The 15,955-nt window shown below is 42.7% G+C and overlaps 1 protein-coding gene across 1 annotated transcript; it reads left to right on the top strand.

Annotated features, from left to right (window-relative positions):
* The first annotated feature begins 1,646 nt into the window (after window positions 1-1,646).
* On the top strand, window positions 1,647-13,126 carry LOC118089253 (prostaglandin G/H synthase 2). The gene is made up of 10 exons (XM_035123754.2): window positions 1,647-1,890; window positions 4,031-4,147; window positions 4,239-4,382; window positions 5,152-5,295; window positions 6,022-6,203; window positions 6,880-6,963; window positions 7,312-7,558; window positions 8,362-8,648; window positions 8,975-9,122; window positions 10,019-13,126. The coding sequence occupies exons 1-10, from the start codon at window positions 1,839-1,841 to the stop codon at window positions 10,420-10,422; spliced, it is 1,809 nt and encodes a 602-aa protein (XP_034979645.1). The 5' UTR covers window positions 1,647-1,838; the 3' UTR covers window positions 10,423-13,126.
* The last annotated feature ends 2,829 nt before the right edge of the window (window positions 13,127-15,955 follow it).

Raw genomic sequence — 15,955 nt, 5'->3', positions numbered from 1 at the left:
GGATGGACGTATAGACACCACCTTATACAGAAAACCAACTGACCGACAAACATATCTACATGCTTCTAGCTACCATCCCAAACATACCAAACAATCCATCGTATACAGCCAGGCCTTACGTTACAACCGCATCTGTTCCAACTCTACAGACAGAGAATCTCACCTAAGAGATCTACAGCAAACCTTTTTAGAACTAAAATATCCACCTGATGAAGTTAAACAACAGATCAACAGAGCCAGACAGATACCTAGAGAGAACCTGCTGCAAGACAGACCCCAAAAAGAAAATAACAGAACACCACTAGTCATCACATACAGCTCCCAAGCTAAAACAGTACAACGCATCATCAGAGATCTACAGCCTCTCCTGGACAATGACCGCTCCCTTTCTCAAGCTCTGGGAGGAAGACCTTTCATTGCCTACAGACAGCCACCCAATCTTAAACAACTCCTCACCCACAATAATACAACCACCAGACTTAACATGGACACTGGTACCAGAGCCTGCAATAAACCCAGATGCCAACTTTGCTGCCACATACACCCAGACAACACCATTACTGGCCCCAACAACATCCAACATACCATCTCAGGACTATTTAATTGCTCATCCTCTAACATTGTGTATGCCATCAAATGCCAACAGTGCCCTTCAGCTCTCTATATTGGACAAACAGGCCAAACCCTACGCCAAAGGATAAATGGACATAAATCTGACATCAGGAACCAGAAGACAGAAAAACCAGTAGGAGAACACTTCAATCTCCCAGGACATTCTATACAAGATCTCAAAGTAGCTGTCTTACTACAAAAGAATTTCAGAAATAGACTGGAAAGAGAAGTTGCTGAATTGCAACTTATCACCAAGCTCAAAACCATGGAGGGACCTGGTTTGAACAGAGATATCGGGTTCTTATCTCATTATACATGATAAGCGATCTTCAGCCATCTCAACCCTTGCTTTTTCATGCAAAACCATTTGCAGTCGTTTGCGGTCATCAACAGCTATCAGTCAGTCAATCACCCATTTCCACCACCCTTCTGAGTGATCCCCCCTCCCCATCCCCACCCCTCCCCACCCCTTCTCTACATAAGTGCCTGGAAACTTCCATTTCACTGTATCTGAAGAAGTGTGCATGCACACGAAAGCTCATACCAAAATAAAAACTTAGTTGGTCTTTAAGGTGCTACTGAAGGAATTTTTTTATTAAACCTAGCAAGAATCGGCATTTGCGGATCTGCTTCTGGCTCTCACTTCATGGCCCCACCTGGCGACTCTTTACGCGCAGGCTCCGCCTCTGAGATCGCTCAGAGAACAGCAGAGCAGAAGGAGACTCTGAATCTCAGGGTCTTGGGTTCGAGTCCCACGTTGGGCAAGAAAAAGTCCTGCCTTGCAGGGAGTGGGGCTAGATGATCCACTTCGCTTCGATTTCAAAGCGGAAGGAAAGGAAGGGGATTTCAAAGCGGAAGGAAAGGAAGGGGATCGCATCGCCCAGCTTTGGGGCGGTGAGAATCCGTGCGAACCTGCGGGGAAAAAGTCAGTGCCAAACGTTGCTTGTATCCGCGCCACCCCCCGTTGCGTCTCCGGGGGCGGATCCTGCTCGCTTCCTGCGCGCAATCGTGAGTCACTCCGGCTGCGCATAAAGGCACCAGGTCCGCGGCACTGCTCCAGACTCGGAGAGCTCTTCAAGAGCACAAGCTGCGGATTCTGAACGGCGCTGGGCAGCTAGTGAAAGCTCCTCCTCGGGAATATCTATTTATATAATAATAATATATTATTATTTATTTTATCATATCTGCGATTTCGGAAGCTGAGCCTGCTATTTTCTGCGCCGAAAATGATTGCACCCTGCGTTGTCTTGTTTTCTATCTTGGCCATCAGCCAAGCAGGTGAGTGTTGCTGATCTTTTTAAAATTAAGTCTTTGCTATCTACAAAAAAATAAAAAATAAAAATCCCGCGCTGTGTTGTGCTGGGATGGCGGGGCCACTTAACTTCAGTGCAAATCTTATAGACTTCCTAGGGTTGCGCGTTGCTTTCTCGTTTTATTCTCTTCCTGGCGCACTTTGGGTTTTTAAAGAAAGGTCCCTGGCTACACTTACCATTCAAAGTGGCGATTAAAAAAACCGAAGACCACCGATGCTGTTTTGTTGCAATATATGCAGGCTTGAACTTTGAAGGAGCCTGGAAATGTTTAAGTAACCCTGAAATGAGAGGTTAACTTGTAAAAGTGCTGACAGTTGAGGGTGTCTCACACAGCGGTCCCCCCAAAAGCATTTTTTGGGTCAGCTTAGGTTAGGGGGAAAATGTCATGTCTTAGTTAGGGCTATAGATAAAAGTATTTAGAGGACTCCTTTTGGACTGTAAGAACATGAATGGTTTTATCCTTGTATCTATGGCTGCATTTTAACTGAATATAATTATTTCTGGCTTTGTCTCCTCGGCAACCTATTTTGTCTGAATTAGGGTTAATTTCCTTTAACAAAAGGCAAATGTAGAGGAAAATGCCACTATTCTGCCTTCTGTGCACTCATTCTGAAAAGATTAATGAAACAGTAATTCAATATTGTGTGTCCCCCCTCCCCCCCCATTCATACCCTTTCTTCTTCCTTGGCAAGGAAAAGTTACATCAAAAGTGTTTGATGCTGGTGCTCAGGACAGCCTTTTTCTGTACGTCATTTGCCTAGCCTGTAAAACGGGGAGAGGCATTGTAACTTCTGTTTTCAAACTAGTGTACCTGTGGGACCCAGGTGGCTCTGTGGGTTAAACCACTGAGCCTAGGGCTTGCTGATCAGAAGGTCAGCGGTTTGAATCCCTGTGGCGGGGTGAGCTCCCGTTGCTCGGTCCCAGCTCCTGCCAACCTAGCAGTTCGAAAGCACGTCAAAATGCAAGTAGATAAATAGGAACTGCTATAGCGGGAAGGTAAACGGCGTTTCCATGTGCTGCTCTGGTTTGCCAGAAGCGGCTTTGTCATGCTGGCCACATGACCTGGAAGCTATACGCTGGCTTCCTCGGCCAATAATGCGAGATGAGCGCGCAACCCCAGAGTCGGTCACGACTGGACCTAATGGTCAGGGGTCCCTGTACCTGTAATCCATGCTGCAGAGTCAAATGTATGTAAATGGTTACTAGTGATTTTCAGAAGCGCATCTTGCTACATATCTTCTTAGGAGATGGTCGGAAACTTTTAGAACCACTGGGGGGGGGCACAGTGGCATAGAGGAAGGAGTAGATATCAATGCTGGTAGCACTCTGAGTCTTTATTAGTAGCTGCTGGTATCATTATATTCACTTGAAAGTGAACTTAAGTTTCTACAAACCTATAAATGTCTAATAAGAGGAGGAAGCCTAATTGGAACTTGTTCACAGATATAGGGGTTGTAGCCATAGAAACACAATATAATGTCATAGATGAAAGCTTTATTATATTTCAGGGATGGTCTGCCTTTGTTCCTGCCAGTGGTACTAATTTCTCCTAGTAAAAGTTGTGCATATTTCAAAAGAAAGACTATTGCCCAAGAATTTAAATATCACGACTAGTGAAATCCATTCTTCAAGGTTCGTATGGAGTAGGCAATCGCCTTCTCCTCCATCTTTGCCTAGAGTGGACTCCCCATCAATTTTGAGAGAAGTTTTTCTCCAGCTGAAAGTTCCTATGAAATGACTCTTTGGTGTTAGTGTGTCTCCAGATGTGGCAGCTACTGCTGCAATCATTTCCCCTGCAACAATACTAGTGGTGATGCTGTAGGCAGCTGCATTTAGAACTATTTTCCAGAATTGGGGTGCTTCCCACCCAAGAAAGTTAGATCTGCCTCCTGCTGCTTCTTCATGCTCCCAACAGCTATACCATAACCTCATGTGCGTGATGCACTAACAAACTAGAAAGGCTGGGTGCATTCTGAGGGTGGATATAATATGATGGTATCAAGTGGCAGTTGGTCTCTAGGGAACTAATTAATTAGCACTGGTCCAAGGGCCTTTATAAGACTCCAGATCTCGCTTTGACAGCACACCTCTCGATTCCCTTTCAGTTAATCCTTGCTGCTCAAATCCATGCCAAAACAGAGGCGTCTGCATGACAGCAGGATTTGACCGCTATGAATGTGACTGTACGCGGACTGGTTATTACGGGGAAAACTGCACGACACGTACGTATTCCAGAAAGTTACGCTTGCACAACTAGCATTTAGGAGCAATTAACAGTTTTTGCTAATGTTCATTGCGCTTCGTTCCTTACAGCGGAATTTTTTACTTGGCTGAAAGTGACGCTGAAACCTGCTCCATCCACAGTCCACTACATGCTCACTCACTTCAAAGCAGTCTGGGATGTAATCAACAACTTCCCTTTCCTCCACAACACCATCATGAGATACGTATTGATGTGTAAGTACAGCATCCATATCTCTTAATGCTACTTTTACAGTGCAGTCCCATATGCATCTACTCAGAAGTAAGTCTTGTTGAGTTCATTGGCACTTGCTCTCAGGTAAATGAGTATTGGACTGGAGGCTTAATCTTGGGGAGAGATCTTTACCCAAGCACTTTGAAATGCTATATGTTGGTTGCAATAGGCCTTGCTGTTTATTTTGGTCTAATGCAGTAACCACATTCTAGACACTTAGCCTTCTAATAAATGGCCTTAGGCAAAGCAATGGCTAATTCAAGCTTCTTCTTTGGGAGCAATCTGCCTCTTTTTGAAGATACGAGCAAAAGTTCAAACCTCTCTTCAAAGTCCATGTATAGCACACATTGAAAATAGGTTTAGCAGTAATGTCCTCTCTATGGGATACTGTAGTTCTGTGACAGGGGTGGGAAATCTCTGTCAAAGAGTTTTGAGCACCCTCGCCAAACTCTAGTTCTTGGGAATCTGAAAGAAACCATTGATGGGCATTTCAAGTGTAAGAATCTTTCAGCGTAGCTGTGACCCAAGAGACAAAAATGCAAAGAGAGTAAAATTGAAAATGGATTTTTACATTCCACGTCACGTCTGAAAATGGACTTTTCAAGGTCACATGCTTACCCCCTGCCCCTGTGGGGCTTAGACTGTGAAATTAGACTATGTGGGAAGTCTTGTTGGGAAAGTTCTCTGTCTCCATACTGTGGTCATTTAGCATGGTCATAATTTTTTCTGGTTCTTTCTCTCCCTTTCCAGCAAGATCCCATTTAATAGAGAGCCCACCAACGTATAACAGCCATTATGGTTACAAAAGCTGGGAAGCTTATTCGAACCTTTCTTACTATACTAGAGCTCTTCCGCCGGTAGACCACAACTGCCCAACCCCTATGGGTGTGAAAGGTAAGAAGGGGGGGGGGGAATCTGCGCAAGTGAATGTAAGACAAAATGGAATATTCTTCAACCCTGACCTCCTTTCTCAATGCAATGGTTAGTTATGTCCAGTGAATGCCTGAAAATGGCTTAAACATTAGAAAATATGTCTGAAGGAGAAACACAAGATATTGAGTGTGCGTTGCAGCATATATTTTTCCAGTGAAACATTCTGTCTTCCTTTGTCAAAGGAACAGAAAACTTGCTGCGGTTGTAAATCAGCCAACAAGTTGTGTGTATATTGGCAACCAATTGAATAACTAACAGGTTTAAACCAAGACAACTATATTTAACAATCGGACAGGTTCCAAACTGCAAAGAAGCTATCAACATGCATTAAACTGGGGTTTGACATTTTAAAGTCTTCTTGTCAAACTCCTGCAGAACAGAAAGGAAATGGCTGCAGTTATTCAGTCTCTACTTCATGGGTAGGCAAACTAAGGGCCAGGGGCCGGATCCGGCCCAATCGCCTTCTGGGAATCAGCGTGTTTTTACATGATTAGAATGTGTGTTTTTATTTAAAATGCATCTCTGGGTTATTTGTGGGGCATAGGAATTCGTTCATCCCCCCCCATATAATCTGGCCCCCCACAAGGTCTGAGGGACAGTGGACCAACCCCCCGCTGAAAAAGTTTGCTGACCCCTGCTCTAGTCCCTTTGGGTGTCAGAAAAATAAATGATTGCTTTGCATTCCAGGTAAGAAGGAGCTTCCCGATTCCAAGCTCATTGTAGAGAAATTTCTACTGCGGAGAAAATTTATTCCTGACCCACAAGGCACGAATATCATGTTCACGTTCTTTGCCCAGCATTTCACCCACCAGTTCTTCAAGACAGATCATCACAAAGGACCAGCCTTCACCAAAGCTCTTGGACATGGGGTAAGATGGCAAAACTGTGACTTGAACTGATGAGTTATTACAAACAAACCTCTTATCAACTTCTGCGGTGAGAGGGATATCTTGCCACCCACAAAGGAGTTGCATCAATATTGTGATAGGCACACTGTACAGCAAATCTCTCTGGCATAACCACAGAATAGCCTGTTCCCACAATCTTATGTGCCCACTGTGTGGGAGAACCATTTGACTTTATTTGGTCAGTCTCTAAAATACATTGCAATTAGGTTCTCCTCAATTTATGGAAAAATAACTATTGCATCCCTGAGTTTGGGGTGAAAAATGCAGTCGGTGTCCCTGTTTATAAACCGGTTTTGTCTGCAACACAACTTTCTAAGATAACACTTTAAGCAAGGGTGGTGGTGATTTATACTATTGTAATAGTGGTTGTTTACAGGGCTCCTGCTTTTTGAAGTTGTCATTGAGGGAAGCTAGTGCAAAAACCTGAAAGAGCTGCGCTTCCCAAATTTTATCAGTAATGACATTTGAGAAATAACATTGTTTTCCAACACTTTTAATGAGTGGAGAGAACTCTCTCTTCCATTGGAATGTCACTGCAACGTATTATGTTCTGAAACATTTAGAGAGAGAATCTAATTGTTTTCTGTCTCATCTGACAAATTAAACTTAGACTTTGATGTTCCTATTATTTCAACAGGTTGATCTAAATCATATCTATGGAGAAACTTTGGACAGGCAGATGAAACTCAGACTCTTTAAGGACGGGAAGCTGAAATTTCAGGTTAGTTTGGATTCCTTCTGAAATTCCTGCAGTGTGCTGAGAAAATGAGAGCATCACTTGTATTAACAACTTTACCAGGAAGAGAGGAGCTTCAGTGTTTCCTCTGAAGCAGAGAAGGCCCACAGGCATTTCATTAACTGCATCAGACACCCTATTCTTACTAGATAACTATGTGCACCTAGATCAGTGCTACAATTTACAACAAACCTCTGTACTTGAAATCCACTGGAAATTGACAAGTATAAGCATATTATATTTGCACTGGATTTTAGTATTCTTGGCTGAAATCCAGTATGATAGAAGACGCTATGTGTTGCCATGCTCATTTATTTATTTATTTAATTACAGATGATCGATGGTGAGATGTACCCGCCCACAGTGAAAGAAACTCAGGCAGAAATGATCTACCCACCACATGTCCCTGAGCACCTGAAATTTTCTGTAGGGCAAGAGGTCTTTGGTTTGGTTCCGGGGCTGATGATGTACGCCACGTTATGGCTCCGGGAACACAACCGGGTCTGTGACATTCTGAAGGGTGAGCATCCGGAATGGGATGATGAGCAGCTGTTCCAAACTGCACGCCTGATCTTAACAGGTAATTCTTACAAATGCTCACAGTTAACACGCAATTACCCGATGAAATTTTTGCTGCTGCTAGATATGGCGATAGCCATCACCTAAGATGGCTTTAAATGGGTTGCAACAAAATCGCGACGCAACATCATCTGGTGCCTATGTTGTCTAAGCTGAACATCCATGTATAGAGGCAATAGGTTGTATGGATACTGGATGTTGAAGAAGAACCTGAAAGAATGGCTTATTACCCTTTTGCCTTCATTCTGAGCTTCCTATGGGACATTTTGTTGGCCACCGTTGGAAATGTGTTGGCAGTCAAAATGCATTCTTGGTCTGAATAAGGAAGGCCGTTCTTGTATTCTTCAGCATTCAGTATTATTTAGGAAATATAAGGGAACAGGAGGGGCTGTGGTCTAAACCACTGAGCCTCTTCGGCTTGCCGATCGGAAGGTCGGCGGTTCGAATCCCCGCGACAGAGTGAGCTCCTGTTGCTCTGTCCCAGCTCCTGCCAACCTAGCAGTTTGAAAGCACGCCAGTGCAAGTAGAAAAATAGGTACCACTGCAGCAGGAAGGTAAATGGTGTTTCCATGCACTCTATTTTCCGTCACAGTGTTCCTTTGCACCAGAAGCGGTTTAGTCATGCTGGCCACACGACCCAGAAAGCTGTTTGTAGACAAACGCCGGCTCCCTTGGCCTGAAGCGAGATGAGTGCCTCACCCCATAGTCGCCTTTGACTGGACTTAACCATCGAGGAGTGCTTTACCCGCTTATTGTTTAGGAAATGAAAAGACTGACTGACTTTTGTTTTCTGTGGGGAAACAGGAGAGACCATCAAGATTGTGATTGAAGACTACGTTCAGCACCTGAGTGGCTACCACTTCAAGTTGAAGTTTGACCCAGAGCTGCTCTTCAACCAGAGATTCCAGTATCAGAACAGAATAGCGGCAGAATTCAACACCCTTTACCACTGGCACCCTCTCCTCCCTGATACCTTCCAGATTCATGACCAAGAGTACACATACCAGCAATTCATCTATAACAACTCCATCATGTTAGAACATGGTCTTTCCCACATGGTGGAATCCTTCTCTAGGCAAAGGGCTGGAAGGGTAAGAATATATTTTCTACTAAGAAATTGCATAGCCTTCATCTTGAGGCAACAGGGTACACCTGTCCTCCTGTTAAGTCACTCCAATATCTGAAAATGTTTTAAGCACGGGAAGAATGATTAGGGAAAGGGGAAATTTGTGGCACAGTTTTAGACTGCCTGCAGCTCTCTCTGTCGTATTTCAGACAGAAGAGTGAATAGCATGAACAAGTTTCTCACTGTAAATCCAAGAGATGGATAAATGTTTGAGGTCCATCTGATTTCAAAGGGGCTTGAAGTTCTGATCTCCATGTGGTTTCTCATATTACTCCATTTCTTTGATAACAGGTAGCTGGTGGGCGGAACGTCCCTGCTGCGGTGCAGACAGTAGCTAAAGCCTCCATTGATCAAAGCCGGAAGATGAGATACCGCTCCTTGAATGAGTATCGGAAGCACTTCATGCTGAAGCCCTTTCAGTCATTTGAAGAGCTCACAGGTAAGACTTGTTCTCTATGTATAGAAAAACAGAAGCTTCTCTTTTATGGGCAAGGCTGCGCAGCTTAGAGATCAAACCTCTGCTTTGCATGGGGATGTCTCGGGTCCAATTCTTGGCATCAGCACTTAAGGGACTGCGGTTAGCAGATCCAGGATTGTGTAGGCAGCTAAAGGCTAGATGCTCCAATGGGTTGGGTTAGACTAGGTCATAGTTCAGTTCTATGCTTCCTCTCATCCCAAAAGGCCCTCAAGTTGGCGCTCAAATGTTCAAATCCAAATCCAAGATTCAAGCAATATAACCAATAAATGAATTACTCAGTATATCAAGAATATGTTGTTTGAAAAAGGTGTTGAGTTCTTTTAGAAAAGCTCTGCCTTTTATTGGAGATTGGGTAGTTGCAGCTCTGCCAAGATCCCTCACTCTCATTTCAATCTGCAATGAGAGATGTTCAAAAGGAAAACTACATGTTCTAAGGATGAAAAGGAAGAAAACAGACTCCATGGGGGGGGGGCTTCTACGTTAGTTTTCATGAAGAAAATTCTGTGTCAGTCAAAGTCCTTGTGAAGATGTCTTACAGAGTTCTTTAATTCGTTCATTCATTCTTCTCTAAGTGCATTGATTTTTTCTCTTTCTCTGCTGATGCAACTTTCTCTCAAATTACAGACTTGGATTTCTCTCTCTCTCTCCCCCTCTCTCCTATTATTTTCTTCTGTATTACTTTCATCACAGCTTTTGCAACAACTAGCAGCCTCTCACTGTCCTCCTGTATAAGGCAATTCCCATTCTCCTTTTCATAATCTTATAGAATGATTACTAAGTGATTTAGAACTGAATACAAAACTGGGGAGGAAAAGGCTGAAGTTTTACAACTATGTTTTTTTGTCTCTCTATTACAGGAGAAAAAGAAATGGCTGCAGAACTTGAAGAACTCTATGGGGATATTGATGCAATGGAGCTCTACCCAGCCCTCCTTGTAGAAAAACCACGTCCTGGAGCCATCTTTGGTGAGACCATGATAGAACTTGGCGCACCGTTCTCCTTGAAAGGTCTCATGGGAAATGTCATCTGCTCACCAGAGTACTGGAAGCCCAGCACCTTTGGAGGCAAAGTTGGCTTTGACATAGTGAACACAGCCTCCATCCAGAACCTTATCTGCAACAATGTGGAGGGCTGTCCTCTCGTGGCTTTCCACGTCATAAACCCAGCAACAGCAGCGACAAATAATGTCAGCACCTCCAGCACAGCAAGAGACGAGATCGGCCGAGCTGTGTTGCTAAAAGAGCGCTCCGCTGAACTATAGGGAACGGCTGTTTGCATATTTATTTATTTATGATATCTATTATATTGTTGTTTTTGTTGTTATTTATAGTTCAGGCAAAACACCATGGATTTTTTTCTGTGCCTTGGCATCTAACCCACGATGCCAGACTTAAAGGGGGAGTTCTACTTAAGATTTGTAGGACTGGATCCCTTGGTTTTTAAGACTATCTTCTGTACCAGAAAGATGTATTCCAAAATGGATCAGGGCATTAGATTTGCTGCTTAAACTTGAACATAAACAATAGTTCTGCCTCTTAAACTTGACAGGTATGATCCTAAATACAAAACCATGTTACGTGCTGTTATCTGAGAGTCTGGAAGTGCTCAATTTTTTTAATAAAAAAACACACAAACACAACAAAGCCAAAAAATCCAGAACAATTCTCGAAATCTGTGCTCATGAAAACTGTCCTTTTACAGAAATCTTTGTACTTTACAAAATGAATGTAGGACAAAAAGAATCCTTATGGTTTAGCCAAAGTTAAGGATTTTTACCCCCTTATAGTGAACTTAATGGGGTCACGAAGAGTCGGACACGACTAAACGACTAAACAACAAACAACAACATAGTGAACTTGGTAGGGTGCACAAACACTTTAACTGAGAGGGAGCACGGATGCAAATTTGGGGGAAAGGAAAATTTATTTTCACTACCTCTCCCATGTGACACAGCAATAGGTTTTGATAACGGACTGATCTTTGTTTTGTGTGTGTCCATAACTGCACTTCCCTTTTATTGCACACATAGTTCCTTCCTCTTCTAAGAGTAAAACCACAACTGTGTAGGACGCAATCCAGTGAAACCATTCACATGTAATTCCCCTTGAAATGTATAGGAGCTTGTAGTCTCTGCAGAATCTCAATTGCTTTTTAATGGAAAGTTTTCCCCTAGCTCTATGTAATAGGGGACTGGAAGATGAAATTTTATTCTTAGGTTTCAATGCTCCAAACAAAGGCTTGGGACTGTAGATTCCTCTTTCATTATAAGTAAAAAGATGTTAAAAAAGAAAAAGAAAAAAGAAAGACCGGTCCTTTCTTTTTACTCCCAAATTAATAGTTTTCAATTATAAAGAGTGGATCCATATCATTTTAATCTCCTTGCAGAGACTCAAAGGCTCTATACAGAACAAGGGTGGACAACCTCTGTTGTAGACTATAACACTATACCCATTCTTTCTGAACCCTAAAGTGCATTCAGGTGTTTGAAACTCCAGCGAGGAGCTGCCTCTTTTGAGACACCTGTGTAATGTAATGGGTGATATACATGTCTCCCATAAGTAAGAATTGGAGTTTCGGATATCATTTAGGACTCAAGTCGATATGACTTGAGATATAGACCAGTACTGTAGGTTCCCAAGCCCCATTTTAACACAGCACTTTATGTATACAAAGGCCATTTCAATTTTTGGATACTGACACTGCATTTCTGTTAATATTATTATGTTTTTTTAAAAAAATTCTATTCCACTTTTCAAGTTGGCTAATAAACACAATTCCTCAAGGAAACCAAATAGGTGCTCCAATTAATAACTTGGGCATTGCCAATTTTACACATTCAATTAGATGATAATTAATGGACTGGTAACTTGGGAAATGCAACCTTATTCTCATAGTGCAGGTATTAAACCTTTCATATTGCTTAAGAAATGCATGTTTAATAGTATGGTTCTGAAGCCCGTACATTACTGGCCTTCTTGGTTGAAAAACCCTCTGTTGTTTGTACTCTGGAAATTGATATAATGATTATCTTTTAAAACCAAAGTGCTAAAGGAAAAAAAAAATCACTGGAAAAGGAAATATTGGTGTAACCCAAGGAAATATGGACAAAAGTCACCAGGAAACTCCTGAAAAAACGCCATGATATCTGTTTGTGTTTTTGTAGCATTCAGTGGGGGTTGCTCGGGAGAACTTCTGGTGGATTCTGCCCACAGATTATAGGGCTAATTGTCCTTTTTGAGAACACACTATTCCATTCCTCTTTGTTCTTTTGATTAGTTCAGGCCTAGATGTTACCTCATCTCTTTCTGATGCCTATCACTTCTCCCTTTTAAGTTATCTTCCTCTTTGAAGTTAGGACACTAGTCCTGCCACTTCCTGAACTTCCCGTTCTCTGTTCTTTCCCCACGAGCTTTTACAACCTACTCAGTGCTTTCTCCTCTTCCATGTCCCTTTTAATTATTAGATTGTGAGCCTGTTTTTTCTTGGAACCTGTCTTTAAAAAGAATAAAAATACATTTTTTGCACATTACTTGCAAGTGCCATGTGTGTGTTCTAAATAGCTGTTGTTCACTGTATGGTGCCATTTTTAATGGAATTATGTCTTCCTCTGCTTTAAGTTCACTGGACATGCATCACACAGCCTCATTTTGTTCCTGTAATATTTCCATTTTTTTAAAAAAAAGAAACAAAAAACCAAAGTATTATTTATTCCAGCCTGCTGGTTTTGGTTGGGTGTTTAGAATGTTGCCAGATTATGCACAGGGAAGAATTTTGTAGTGACCGCAACCCAGATAAAGTTAAGTCACATTTGTGTTGTTGTTAACATCGATGGGATTTAAGCATATTCTCTGGATTGCGGCCTTATTTATTACTATGGTTTTTAAAACTGTTTGGTGTTGTTGTTGTTTTTTAACGTTCCATGGTGTGCAAAGTGTCCTTCTACAAATAAATTATTTGAAAGCTAATTATTTGGTGTCTGCTGCATTTTTTAAAATCCCCGAGTCCTCCTCACAGAGGGCACTTGTTGCTGTGAGATCGTCAGGACTGACCTCACTGTTTGTGTGGGTGGGAGCGATTGGATAGCCACAACAACCCGATTGGTGGTCCCTCGGTTGCTGGACAGATCTGGCCAATGGGGAATTTAGTGTATTAACTGAGGGACCTTTATATACCACAGCACATTGCGTAGAGCTTTCTCTTTCGCTTTGTGCACTTGATCACCTGCCCACCCTCCCTATATTTAGGGTCTTGCTATGACGCCATGGGTCATCTGTCCTTGAGACAGGGGCCCAGTAGGAATTTTCCCATTTGGCTGATTGGCTGGTGCCACTTGGGTTTCGCCTGCCGCGTAGCAAATCATCGCAACTTTGCAAGGTTTGGCGGTTAGGCATTAGTTCAATGGTGGTCTGGAGGGGGTGGGGGTTGGAGCACCTGTCCCCTCCAATGCGCAAAGGTATTCCGTTAAAGGAATCCAGGGATCTGCCATGCTTTTGTTGACCCCTTTCGGGGGGGTAGGACCACGCAAGAGTCTCTGGGAGCATTTGGAGTGAGCTTGAGTGATCCTGGACCATTGCTCCCCCACGATGTTTACCTGTGATGGCGATATGATGGGGCCCAGTCACCAGTGCTGCCCTGCTAAGGTCAGGTGCAGCTAGTCAGGAACCAATGCCTAAACAAACCACTCACTATCTGTAATCAATAATGTTGTGGCCAAAATTATGCCAATAATTTAAAACTAAATTCCGTATCAATCGTATCTTTATTTATTCGGACGCTCCTGGGGAGCTTAACACGCAAAGGAGATCTGCATTCTACACTTTGGTGGTCAGTCCTACTGTCTGATGCATTGTTTCTCAAATGGGCATCACACCTATTGGAATCCTTAAGCTGTTCCTCATTTGTCTCTAGCCAAGGTTTGAAAGTGCTGTGAAACACACCTGGGGGAGCGGGGTAGACACCGTCCAACTTGAACAGGTCTACCATCTCTAGGCTAGGTAGACTTTGAAAAATGCAGTGAAGTGGAGGTCACAAAGAGAAGGATCTGATATCCCACTTTATCACTACCCGAAGGAGTCTCAAAGCGGTTAACATTCTCCTTTCCCTTCCTCCCCCACAACAAACACTCTGTGAGGTGAGTGGGGCTGAGAGACTTCAGAGAAGTGTGACTAGCCCAAGGTTACCCAGCAGCTGCATGTGGAGGAGCAGAGATGTGAACCCGGTTCACCAGATTACGAGTCTACTGCTCTTAACCACTACACCACACCAGGATGGATAAATAAGAAATGGAAAGCTCCAATACAACTGTTTATGGAGAAATAATCATAGAGTTGAAAGGGAACACGAGGATCATCTATTCCAACTTTGGAGTCTGCTTGCTTCGGGTTTATAAGTCATCGTTAACTGGTCCATAAAGAAGGTGTGAGAGGTGAGCACGAGCAGGGCAGGTGGGGGTGGCTGAGGAGGAACCAAGAGGATAGGGAACCTGGTGCCCTCAAGGTGATGCTGAACTACAGTTCCCATCATTCCTGGCCACTTGGCTGTGCTGGAGATTTGGAATCCAGATTCAAACAGGCCAAACCCTATGCCAAAGGATAAATGGACATAAATCTGACATCAGGAATCACAAGACAGAGAAACCAGTAGGAGAACACTTCAATCTCCCAGGGCATTATATACAAGAGCTCAAAGTAGTTGTCTTATTACAAAAGAATTTCAGAAATAGACGGGAAAGAGAAGTTGCTGAATTTCAACTTATTACCAAACTTAAAACCATGGAGAGACTTTGTCTGAATAGAGAAATTGGATTATTATCTCATTATACATGATAAAGCTATTTTTAGCCATTTCACCCCTTGCTTTTTCCTGTAAAACCAATTGCAGTCGTTAACAGTCGTCTACAGGTTTACCATACCTATCAGCCAATCACCCATTCCTCCCACCCTTCTGAGTAATACCCCTCCCCACCCTCTCACTATATATAAGGGTCTGGTGACTTCTGTTTCAGTGTATCTGAAGAAGTGTGCATGCACACGAAAGCTCATACCAACGACAAACTTAGTTGGTCTCTAAGGTGCTACTGGAAGGAATATTTTTTTATTTTGTTTGGTCCACAAAGGCAGAAGATCTGCTGGACCTACTCCAGACACAAAATTAGCACCAAGAGCAGAACTTGTTAATCCTGCAGGGGTAAACAAGGAGTGGGGGTCATTGTGCCACAACTCCTCAGGAATTTATCATTATATTATATTATATTACATTATATTATAGCAATATTTATCATATCATATCATCATATTATATACTAAATATCAGAAGCTGAGTCTTCTACTTTCTCCTCAAAGTTAGGAAATGATTGTGTCCTGCATTGTTCTGTTTTCTCTCTCGGCCGTCAGCCAAGCAGGTGAGCATCGTGGTTCCTTTCCCTCCTTCTCTGTTGACCCATTTAAATTAGTTATAACCACCTACAAAAGCCAGCGCTTTGTTGTGCTGCAGTTGCGTGACCGCTTACTTCAACCTAAGTCCCCCTGAGTGCAACAGGACTTACTTCTGAGTAAGGATGGGATTGGGCTTTTAAAATGCACTCCCAAGATGTTTCTCATTGTAGTCTCTTCCTGGAGTTCCTTGGGTATTTAAGAACGATTTGGGGTTACAACGGATGGTGTTTGGAAATGTTTAAGTAATCCTGAAATAAGAGGTTAACTTCTATTTTTTTTATTGCTCTTTATTGGTTAAAAATTGCATACTTATACGAACATTATATAATATCACTTGGTATCACTTAATAGATAGGAACG

The sequence above is a fragment of the Zootoca vivipara genome, chromosome 7 (genome assembly GCF_963506605.1).
Source record: "Zootoca vivipara chromosome 7, rZooViv1.1, whole genome shotgun sequence".
NCBI classification, from domain to species: Eukaryota; Metazoa; Chordata; class Lepidosauria; order Squamata; family Lacertidae; genus Zootoca; species Zootoca vivipara.
Note: the sequence above shows the minus strand (reverse complement) of the source record. Positions and strands in the feature narration are given on the sequence as shown.

Excerpts from the sequence above, each read along its gene's own strand:
- LOC118089253 (XM_035123754.2), top strand. The coding sequence starts at position 1,839 with ATGATTGCACCCTGCGTTGTCTTGTTTTCTATCTTGGCCATCAGCCAA. Across the intron at positions 6,204-6,879 it reads CCAAAGCTCTTGGACATGGG|GTTGATCTAAATCATATCTA; the intron begins GTAAGATGGCAA and ends TTATTTCAACAG. Across the intron at positions 9,123-10,018 it reads GTCATTTGAAGAGCTCACAG|GAGAAAAAGAAATGGCTGCA; the intron begins GTAAGACTTGTT and ends TCTCTATTACAG.